General features: G+C 34.6%; 2 protein-coding genes across 2 annotated transcripts; both read left to right on the top strand.

Moving 5' to 3' along the window:
• The first annotated feature begins 7,817 nt into the window (after positions 1-7,817).
• LOC107848950 lies at positions 7,818-8,684 on the top strand. Its single transcript, XM_016693656.1, has one exon. The coding sequence runs from the start codon at positions 7,818-7,820 to the stop codon at positions 8,682-8,684; it is 867 nt and encodes a 288-aa protein (XP_016549142.1).
• Positions 8,685-8,895: 211 nt separating this feature from the next.
• Positions 8,896-9,375, top strand: LOC124889725. Its single transcript, XM_047401704.1, has one exon. The coding sequence runs from the start codon at positions 8,896-8,898 to the stop codon at positions 9,373-9,375; it is 480 nt and encodes a 159-aa protein (XP_047257660.1).
• The last annotated feature ends 2,926 nt before the right edge of the window (positions 9,376-12,301 follow it).

Raw genomic sequence — 12,301 nt, forward strand, 5'->3', positions numbered from 1 at the left:
TCCTTTTCTTTTAGCCATCTCCATGACTGCCATCATCTCTCCCCAACCTTTGGCTGTGGGAGAGCCTTCTCCAAACTCTAACGAACACACTTTTAATCCTAATCCTCAAGTTTCTTATGCCATAAGTCTAAATCCTAAACCAATTGAGTCATCTTTTTCAAGAACTAACCTAAAACCTATTGAAGTTATCCATGGGGTTCCCACGCTTCTGTTTACAACAGATGAACGACAAGAACTTGATATGGAGGAAGGGCTTCATCAAACAATAGTGGCGAGGCTCTCTTCAGGTGCGCCGAATTTGTCAACATTGAGAACTTTGCTACCGAAAATGTTTGGCATCAAGGGATAGTGTTTGATCGGATTACTTGCCCCTACATAATTACTTATTAGTGTTGATCAATATGAAGACGTTGTAAATGCTCTATTAAGATCTGTCACCTACTTTACACACAAGGGAAAAGAACATCAGATTAGGGTTCTTCCATGGTCGATTGGTTATAAACCTAAGGAGTAAACCACAAAGGCAGTGGTTTCGATTTCTCTTTCAAACTTGTCTCCAAATCTGTTTGCGAAGAGGACGCTATTATGCATAGCTTCGGGAGTTGGAAAACCCATTGCCATCGATAAAACCATGCAAACAAAGTCAAGACCTAGTACATCCAAAGGGTAAAGGTGATTCTTGATTTAATGGACATATTACCGAATAGGTTGAGGCTTCAATTTATGGAGAAAAAGGCTGGTAAAATTGTGTAGGAATTTCAAGAGTTTGTCTATGATAACTTACCATTGTATTGCAGCCACTACAAACATCAACGAGTCGATAATAATAAGTGTCACTTGCTACAAGGAAAGAAAGTGGACAGGATTCAAGGCAATCCACAAGCAGTTGATGAAGTCTCGATTGAAAAACTTCAAGGTGATGCAAGGGATTATTTGAATGCTTCAAAGCAGCTTACGCAAGACAAGAATAAGGTGCAACATGAAACAGTTTCTAAAGATCCTCAAACTTTTGGTACAAGAAGTGAGCTACTGAATTCGGGTGTCAACTCAAAAATTCATGACAAAGCGGGACAACCTGATGGTGTACAACCGATCATGAATCAGTAGCAACTTGATAATTTCCATAATACTAATTGGATTAATGAGGTTGTGGATTATGAACAGGGAAGTGATGGGCAACAATTTAAAGAGATGGAAGCTTCAGTGAAAGTTGATTCGGGAATAGTTACGGATGATTTTGGGGTTTTCATGCGAGCCAAGGAGTTGAGCAAAGGTAAAGATACGAGTGATATGATGATAATTGGACCATGGTAACATGAAAGCAAGGCGTGGGCATCGCAATTAACACCTCGGTTCGTGACAATGAGCCGATCATTGTGACAAAGAAAGGTGTTCCAATCAAATTCCTCAAAGGACATTATTTGTCCCAACTCTTTTGATGCTCTTTTGATTAGAAAGGAACAACTAACTAGTACGAGTAGTCCTAAACCTCATGATGCACATTCAGAATTAGCTAACATGTTAATACAACATATTGCTAGTATAGTTTGCTCCATCCCTATTTTGAAGTCCTTAATGGATACTTTGGACAATTCAAAGTATCATGAAGTTCTAGCACAATCTGCGGGGCAATTTGGTGAGCTACGAGATGGCTCTGGACAACAACTAATATCCACAGGGAGTGACCAAAATATGGATACAATGGTGGTCTCAACTCCAATGCACTCAACCTATAACTTTGACGCTAAGAGTGACCAAAGAGGTGGGACTAGCGCGAGGAGTATGGAGGAGGAGGAGCAGGTTATACATCCTACGATAAGCAACAAGTTGAGCCCAATAGACTCATCATTTGTGCCTAGTTGTACCATGATAGTTACATCATTAGCAGCGGGACAAATTTTGGCTCAAACAAGTGCTCCAAATAGTAAAATTGGGAATGAGGATCTTCTACAAGATGCATATTTTTATGAGGAAAGCGATGAGGATGAAATGTTAGTTATCTGCTTTGCAAATGCTGCTAGGACGCTGACATCTCTCCTAGGCAACAAAGCTGTGGAAAAAGCAAAAGTAATAGCAAAACTCATGGTAGACATCATAGTTGGGATGATAAAGTGTTTGGAAAATTTGTTCCAGGGCAACTAACAATTAGAACGACAAAGCAAAAGAAAACAAGGTTCAACTATGCACATCAACAAGATCACACAAACCTAAGAAGAATTAATGTATTTTCAAGAACTCTTGAACAAGTTTCGGGAAGGAGACAAAGAAGAATCAAATTGATACAGGGCTACAAAATTTTGAATTTGTCACATTTACAAAGATGAAGGGGCACCACTCTACTTTCTTTCTTCTTTTATTTTATCATTTTATTAGTATCCTCAATTATAGTATCATCATAGAGTATGTTAGATACACTGTGATTAGCAGAGGGTTTGATCTCCTTAAGTTTGTAAGGTAACGACTAACGCTTAAGCCCCTTTACTTGTACTTATTCTTTTTTTGAGGTTCTTTGATCATTAATAAAAAGGTTCACCCAGGATAATACCTGAGTGGTCCAAAATTTGTCAAAAAAAATAAAAAAAATAGATGCCCATTTTATGATTTGATTCGCAAAAGTACTTTTAAATAAGTTAGTCAAACACAATTTGTTTGTTTTCGGAAGAACTTGTTAATAAAAATGCTTATCCAAATAAACAGTTTTTAGCTGTCCCGCCGGCTAAACAGACAGAATTTTTTATCAAAATAAGCCCTTTTTATATTAGTTCACAAGAATAATGCATTTTTCTGAAAATTTTCAAAACTAGAATAAACGTATTTCACAGTAACATGTAGTAGGTACTATTTTATTCATAAAAAGTTAACAGGAAAAAGGCCGATGCTTAACGATGTTACAGAGAAATTCGTTATAGTAGGTAATATTTTATTCTTAATACGTAACTCCTAGTAATGACTCTGTCAAACTCTGTTGTTTACAAAAGGCCACTGAGCGTATCATAAAGTTGTAACTCTAAATAACGGCTTAAAGCTAAAACGTTACTGACAATAATGGCTTTAAAAATTACTTTTTGAATTAAAATCTGACTTACAGTTATGATGCATTGCTAAATATAAATAAAAAATCTTTACTTTAAAACAGATTAAAAAGAAAAGTACACCACATAAAGGGCCCGTTTGGCCATGGAAATGTTTTCCTGTTTTCTGGAGTTGGAAATTGTGGTGTTTGGCCATGAAAATTTGAAAAATAATTTCAAAATTTTTTTCTGAAAAGGGAAAATAGATTTTTGTTGTTTTCACAATTTTTCAACTTTAATTCCAACTTTTATTATTATTACATATAAACTTCAATCTTATAAATTTTTACATAAACCTTATAACATTATTTTTTCAATATTACTATATAGCAGTTTTAAAGAATAAGATAATATAATTTCAAACTTAATATTATCCTAATTAATATATATCTCTTTTTCTCTCTCATCATTATTTTTATCCTTTATTTAATTTTCTCCCTTATTTAAGATATTATTTTACTGTTAATTTATATTTATACCCATAAATATATAAAGTATTATATTTATACCCGTAAATATATAAAGTGTTATATTTATATAAATAAATATATAAAATATTATATTTATAATAGAAATATACAAAGTATGTTATATATAAAGTTTATACCATATATATACCGTATACACACATATATAAATATACAAAGTATTAAGAAACATACTAAGCATATTTATAATATAAATATACAAAGTATGTTATATATGAAGTTTATACCATGTATATACCGTATACACACATATATAAAAATACAAAGTATAAAGAAACATACTAAGCATATTTATATATTTATGGTATATGATATAATATACCATAAATATGCAAAGCATGTTTTACATAGAAATAATTTATTCACACACAGTAAAATCTTTCATGTATAAGAAAATTAAAGAAATAAATTAGCAGCACCCTAAAATCTAATAATAACTCATCATTTCCTATTTCTTAGGAACGAAAAATGAAGGAAATAAATTAAATAAATTCCTAAAAAAATAAATTTGTTTGAAAGATAATATTTGTTACATAAAAAACAGGAACAGTGATCTGTTAATATAACATTCATATTTAATATTTTCAACTATGAGAAAACGGCTATTAATGTAAATATTATATATGTCATAATTGAAATTCATTAAATATGACCATGTATATGTAATTAATTTTATAATAGTAGCTAATTGTGTTCTTTTTCCATTAGTAGGTAAATTTTAGTTGGGTGATTTTGATAGTTTGTAAAAGTTAGGGCATAAAATCATATTTAAAAAAAATATTTCAAAAGTCAATTTTTTTTTTTTTAAAAAGACATGGCCAAACACAACTCCAACTCCAACTCCAATTTCAACACCAACATCAGCTCCAACTTCGAAAAATTTTAATTTTTATGGACAAACGGCTACAAAATGTTGCCGTGAGAATACTGTATATGGTGTCTGCATTTAAAAAAATATTACCAATTACATTTAAAATAAACTTATTACTGAATTAAAAAACTAAGAAAAATTTTACACACTTAAAAGGCAAATATATCTTTTTCCTAAAGTGAAGCATTTAGCATCCACATTAAATTTGTTTTATGAAAAAAGTGTCTTTTCGTTTTAGTTGTATGCCAATGCTAACAAAATATTGTTATTAATTTTTCACAATCATTATTTAATAGAAGAATGCACTCTACCTGAGTTAGTGGTATAGACTGCGTACACTCTACCCTCTTCAGACCCTACTACGTGGGAATACACTGGCTATGTTGTTGTTATTATTTAATACTCCCTCCGTCCCATTTTACCCGTCCCAAATTTCCAAATTTGATGTTCCATTTTACTTGTCATTTTTTACTTATCAAGATAAGATAATTTTTTTTTCCATATTTTACCCTTTGTATTAATTACTTTTTCTTTAAATTAAAATGTAAACATCATTTAATAGGGGTACTATGATAAACTAGCCATGTTATTTATTATTTTTCTTAGTAGCTTTGCCATCCCAATTTAAAACGAGTAAAATGGGACGGAGGGAGTAGAAGAAAACACATTTTTGTACAACTTAATAAAACTTTTTTCTTTGTTGTTTTAATTAATGTTTGGCCAAATTTTTAATAATATTTTTAAGTATATTTTCTTAAAAGTGATTTTCAAATAAGAAATTATTTTTTAGCTTATAAAAATACTGATATATTGTTTAATGAAAAATATCTTCTGCTACTTCCTAAAAGCAATATTTTCTCTCAAAAGTCTAACAACACACTTAACATTTTTACAAAACAAGTACTTTTTAGACAAAATAAATACTTGTAAGAAAAAATAAGCTTGATTAAACATGCTTGATTAAAAAATAAGTTATCTCGGGAGTAGCTATTCCACCCTCAAGGAAGAATAGTACAATCACGATTCCCGATAACTAATTACGAGATGAATTATCTCATACATTTTGTTCTAGCCAAATATGGAATAAACTCCTCTTTTAAATTAATCGCGAAATTTATTATCCTTATCCCGACCTAAGTGGATATTTTTATACTAAATGCATTTCAATAGAGGAACGATTCACATTCATAAATCACACTTCCATGTTAAAATGAAATCTTTAAAGTTCTGTACATGAGCAGAGTTGGATAATAGAGAATCGTTACTGAAAGTTACATATTGAGGATAAGATGTTATCCATAGTAACGCATTTATCTTTAACATCGTTAACCATCAACATTTTTTGAATAAAATAATATAAAATAGATTACTCTAAAGTATGTTTATTCTAATTTTGAAAGTTATCAAAAGACCAACAGTAATGGTGGGCAGCGGAAAAGAGCTGTCCCAACCTACCTAGAGGTAAGGGGTTCGATCTTGGGTATCTGTTGGAAGCCCTCCCAAATGGGGCTCGACGCGGAGCGAATTTAGATATAGTTGAATTCCTAAAAAAAGGGTATCGGACACTAGATGATTTAAAAAAAAAAAAAAAAAGTTATCAAAAGAGAATTTTAAAAACGGCTTATTTGGTCAAAAATGTATAAGGATGAGCTGAAACAAAAGAAGGAACCTTTCCGAGAGTGTGAGCGAGTGCAGCACCAGCAACGCCGGCACCGACAATGATAACATCGGCGTCTACGTCCTTCAATCTACATTCACCGTCATCAACAATGGTAGCAGTAGTGGCAGTGCCTTCGCTTTTGATTCTTTTTCTATTAATGAACAGCAACCGAATTGCCCCGAAACCAAAAATCACAGCGAGAATAAATGCAATACTGCTCTGATGATACATCATTTTGTGAATAACAGGGAGCAGGAAAAGAAGATGAGAAAACAGACGTCGTTGTTCTCTATGTTTTCTATCACTCACTCACAGCAAATGCTGAGATTTTAAAATATGATTCCAAAAAAGAAGAGGAATATAGACAGGTTTCTTTAATTAGGAATATACACACCCTAATGGGACAAAAAAAAAAAAAACAAGCAATCCGATCACTCAACTTATAGAATATATACTTTAGCTTCTTTTTCATTTCAGCCCCAATTTTTTTAAAAATTAAACTTTAGTTTATGTTCAAAAATATAAATATTGGATATTTTATTTTTAAATATCAAGCTTCTCAACCAATCGAAAAGTTTTTCCGGTCATTTCCTCAATTTTTCGATCATTTTTCATTGAATTTTTCGGCATCCATCGAAAAGTGACATTATCTCCATTGTTTTAAGCTATTTTCTTATATTTTTAGCCCTAATTTTTCATCCATTTTCATACTAAAAACTTGAAAATCAGTCCCACATTTCAAAATCGATTCTTGGCTCAATAGCAACATTCCAACACTCCTTAGGTTGTTTGTAAGCTGTAATTCGTCGGGTTATTCTGGCGGTCGTTGGAAAAGGCTCGATCGTGTACTGTACGAACAACAACTAAGAAGAAGAAGACTACAGTCTATTAAGTCTATGCTCATAAACCGCTGTTCAAGTCTATTAACCACGGTTCAAGTCTATTAAATACTATCATCGAGGTATATCATATTTATTATAGACTACGTGGGTGTTGGTGGTATATTTTCTGGTGAATGGGAGGAGACTCCTAAATGTTGGATTTGGAAAACAGCATATAAGGAGACAATGTCTATTGTCCTTCGTCGCAACGGTTCATACGTCGATATGGTTAAAAGCGTAATGGAGAGCGGTGAATTAAATTATGATTAAAGCGATGTAGTAATTAGTTACTTAATGAACGGAAGGGGGAAATCTTTCCAACGTTCATAAGGAATGATAGACACGTGGAATTAGACATGCTTTGCGTTGATTCTAATAACTCCAGACCTATATTGCGAGTTAAAGTTGTTGGAAGGTCTCGAAAAGAAGCTTCCACATCAGCCCAAATCCCACCCCTACCTCCACCCCCGGTAGTGGATGATACGTTAATGGAATATGATTGCATGGGCGGTGATGAATGAGATAATAGTGAAGATTATGAAGAAAAAGAGTGTGGAGGAGGTGAGGACGGGCAGTTCGAACCACAAGAAAGCCACTCTTTCTTGGACGACGCCATTCTTTTTGTAGGAAAAACATTCAAGGATAAGAAAACGTTGAATCTTTTGTTGAAAAAGACGTCAGTGAAAATGTCTTTCAATTACACAACAGTGAAGAGTTGTAAGAAATACTTGAGGGTGAGGTGCATAGATCCTACGTGCCGATGTATGGTGCGCGCATGTGCGATCAGAGAATCGAGTTGATTTTATATCCACAAGTACGTAGGAGAGAATAGTTGTAGCATTGATCATGTCACGGGAACACCCCCGTACAGTACACGATCGAGCCTTTTCCGACGACCCCCCATACAGTACATTGATCCTGCAATGTAGCATTGATCATGTCACTGCGGAGGTTATTGCCTCACTTATTTTGAACTTTTTCTCCGACAACAAAAATTCAAGCCGTAAAGAGATCGAGAGGATCATATTTAGGGAGTTACATTGCAGGTCGGGCTATTGGAAGTGTTGGATGGCAGGCGTCATTGCGAAGAACATAGTTCGAGGTATACCTGAGCACGAATATACAGTGCTGACCGCCTTTTCATATGTTTTCAATGGCTTCAATCTCGGGTCTATAAATTCTCTCATGATCGATGAGGCGTCGGGCAGGTTTATTTACTACTTTATAGCATTTGAGGCTTTCATCCGTGGATATGCACACATGAGAAAGGTCGTTGCTGTTGATGGCACATATTTTTCCAGCAAGTACGAGGGTGTGTTGATGTCTGCTTTCGCTCAAGATACGTTGAATCATATCTATTCCTTAACATATTGTGTAGTGGATAAAGAGAATGATGCATCATGGGGCTTATTCTTTGAGAAACTTAAGGCCTTTGTCGTCGACGAACCAGAGTTGTGCATTATCTTCGGCAAAAACGTAAGCATAACTAACGGCCTCGCAAGGCATTATCTACTTACGCATCATGGTATTTGTATGAGGCATCTCGGTGAAAATCTCCGAATGAATCACCATTGTGCAGATTCTCTCTATTTGTACTACCATGTGGCCAAGGAGTATACATTGGAAGAATTTAATGACTACTTCAATGCCCTTAAGGAAAGATGCCCCAGCGCAATAGCTTACCTCGAGCATGATGTTGAATTTGAAAAGTGAAACGGGCTCACTTTCCAGGTAATCGATTCAACATCATGACCACAAACATCGCCGAGTCGCTCAACTCAATGTTGCTTAATGAAAGAGAGTATCCAGTGGCGGCCATCTTCAATTCAATTGCACATGAGAAATATTTAGGAAGAGGTATGTGGAGGTGGACAATTCAAGAACACCATTCGTTCCGGTAACCAAAAAGATCTTGAGAGAAAACATGATCGAGGGCGACAAATTATATGTGAACAACATAAATAAAAGCACCGATGAATTCACCGTGCTTGGTTATGGTCCTTCCGCCAAAGTTAATCTATCGAGACGATCATGTAATTGCAGAAAGTACGACTTGGTGAAATTACCATGCACTCATGCAATGGCAGCGTTGCGTTTGAAGCACGGGGACGAAGACAACACTAGCATTTACAACTACTCTTCGCCCATATGTTCGAAAGAATCATACCTCCTTGCATACTTGGAACCTATTTGTGCAGTACCACTAGAGTCAGAGTGGAGTATGGCATGGGAGTATCTAGAAATATATGTTCTTCCACTTGATTTCGATCCCAAACTCAGGAGGAGGAAGGTGAAACACGTTAAGGGCGTGTTGGAGCCTTCTAGGAACAAGAAAAGGAACAAGTGCTCCAAGTGCAAAAGGCCGGGACATAAGAGAATAACATACAACCTTAACGTAAGATAATATAATTGGCATTGTATTTTATGTTTTTGGTTTTTTCAAATGCACTGGACAGTATGTAATGTGTATTCTGTTTTTAAAGCCACTGAACTGCAGTCAAAATTGGTCTTTTTTGCTGTGTATTATCGCTTCCACTTCATATATTATATACTACGTACTAAAAGATTATACACTGAAATAATCGACCAGCCTCATAATATATAATAAATCAGTGTTTGGTCTACAAAGTAAATATTCAATACGTAGTGTATAATAAACCTATCGGGTTGTCTATTTAACAAATTATTTTCTTCATACAATGTTGAATTCAAAATAATTATGGCGCTTTGGAAAAGGTGCCATTTTGAAAACAGTCATCCCAAGTTATGAAATCGACTATACACATTACACATCGACTGGACTCAAAATATATAATAGATCGATGCATAGTCTACGGAGTATAAGTTAAACTATATAGTTTATAATCGACCAATCAGGTAGTCTATTAAAGAAGCCCTTTTCTGCATACACTGAACATTTTAATGTAATTATTACACTTCAGGAAATGCGATGATTTGAAATGACTCGACGGGCGACTTTCGTTTACTATTCTCACACGCCCTCTCCTCTTCCATCAACACATGTAAACCTTCTATTGGTTGATTGTCTGTTGATCTGGTATATTTAAAGAAGCCTTTGTCTATTGTAAATCAAATTTCTTAAGAAAAGACTAAGTAGAGAAGAAAATGGCTAGGAGGAGGTACACACTACGACCAATGCACAGAATAATAACCATCAACAACATAGAATTGCTTAGGCTTAGGAGCGACCTGGATTTTCTTTTCCAGGGTCTTGTCGCCGATCAACGACGGCTGGACAGGGAGCTCCGACAGATGACTCATTTTCTTTGGGCCATAGCCAAGAGGCTCAACCTGGACCCCCGTGAACTCATCACCCCCCTTCATCCCCCTAGTCTAGTTTAGTGTAGTGATGTAAAATGAGTTACAAGATATAGAGATTCAAGAGATAATCAAGAAATTAAGAAGAGATAAGTAAGAAAGAAAGAATAATCCTACAATTGAAGTAAACAAGAGCTGAATAAATGTTGATTTGTGACTCTAATTTGAACAAATAATTACATGATTAATTCAAGGGAGAAAAGAATTGAACTCATACATGAATAATCTTACCAAAAGATATTCAAGAGAGATCCAATGTAGAGACAAAGGGATAAACCCACAAACTCATCAAAGAGTATTCAATCTAAAAATGTAGTCCAACCTAAAATATGCTTATCATATTCTATTTATACTTCTAGAGCAAGCTAATATATGAAAAGACATAAATGCCCTCGATTAAATGTGCATCATATTATGACTAAAAAGGACCCTAAAATATCATGTTGATCTTCTATTGTGTTGATTCTTGGCTTTCCATACTCTCTTGAAATACTCCACGTTTTTTATGTCAAGTAGAAATCCATCTATGCAATTAGCACTTTCTGAACTTGCATCATTCTCCCCTTGTTGAAAAGAATTTGACCTCGAATTCAAACCTTACAAATCATAAAAGGGATTTAGTACCTGCAATACCCCAAACTTTTCATAAGCTTAATTTTGCCTCGAGAAGGTTAAGAAATGACTTCCTAAGTGAGTATTATTTAAACCATATAGAATTTCTCTAATTTCAACTTTTTATCATGTAAAAAATTTAATTAGCTTTCCAACGATATAAGTTCTGCCCAAATCCGATAACCGGGCAACAAGTTGTGGCTAATTTAAGTCCTAGTCGTAAAACAACGTCATTTTAGTCCTTGGCGCGTCGCAGAGAGGGCCTAATTGACAATTGTCAATTTCCAGTGGAACTCCGTGATAGCGGCGTTTCGCGCTGAAGTTACAGGTCCTAACCAGTGGGACAACGCGATAGCACCGCGTCGCGGTTACCCCCAGAATCCCGTTTGTCAAATTCTAGTGAGCCACCGCGATAGTGGAGCGTCGCGGTGGCTCATAAATTCGGGTTTTCCAGTTTAATTTTCCATCTTCGTACAAAAGTTAAAAAGGGCACTTTGGACTTCTTCCAAGTCTCTTAAATCGCCCAAACACCTAATCCAAGGACATTCCAAGCATCATATATGACTTTTTTCAAAATTTCTCTCAAATTAAAAACCCTAAGCATCCAAACCCAATTCCAAGAATCTTCTAAGTTTACCATTAATTCTTCAAATTGATTCAAAAATTGGATTCCTCAAACCAAGAGCATCAAGAATATCCATTCAAGTGTACGAATAGAGTCCCAAGGGCTAGAGTTCATCCAAAGCTCCTAATTAAAGGTATGTGGGGTTTGAACAAGAACACTTCTTTCGTTCTTGTGCCCAAAGATTTGATTTTTATAAATGAATTTCATGTTTTTGCAAGTGGGACTGTACCCAAATTATATTATTTTGGAGAATATGAATTGATAAGTTGTTCAAGCTTTGAATTGCATGATTATTTCGCTTATTTATGATTTGAATTGATAATTCATGCTATAAATTGCATATTCCTATATTGATGTGATATTTTCAAGGGTTCCAAGATTGGTGTCATGAATTAAGTTTTATTGTGAAATTGTGATCCTTTAAGAATAAACATGCCTTAAGTCCAAGAATGAATTTTTGATACTTTCTAAAGTATTTCAAGAAGTGTATTGATATTTTCATGCTATTAAAGTTTTAAAGCCTATTGGTGATAGTCTACCAAAGTTTCAAGAAAAGAGTTGATTTTAATCCTAATCTAAGAAAGAAAATCCACACCATTTGATTTAAGCTAAAGGGAAGCATAGTTGGCTTCCATTGCATATTTTAAAGTTGTTTAAGGTGGATTTTTCTTAAAAGTTCTAAGATTAAGTGAGGGAGTAGTATTTAGCACCAAGTTGGCCTTGATTCCAAGGTCTCATACCCCAGAACTACGAG

This window comes from Capsicum annuum, chromosome 12 (assembly GCF_002878395.1).
Source record: "Capsicum annuum cultivar UCD-10X-F1 chromosome 12, UCD10Xv1.1, whole genome shotgun sequence".
Taxonomy (NCBI): domain Eukaryota; kingdom Viridiplantae; phylum Streptophyta; class Magnoliopsida; order Solanales; family Solanaceae; genus Capsicum; species Capsicum annuum.

Bases quoted from the DNA above. Each gene is read 5' to 3' on its own strand.
- LOC107848950 (XM_016693656.1), top strand. From the start codon at position 7,818: ATGTCACGGGAACACCCCCGTACAGTACACGATCGAGCCTTTTCCGAC.
- LOC124889725 (XM_047401704.1), top strand. From the start codon at position 8,896: ATGATCGAGGGCGACAAATTATATGTGAACAACATAAATAAAAGCACC.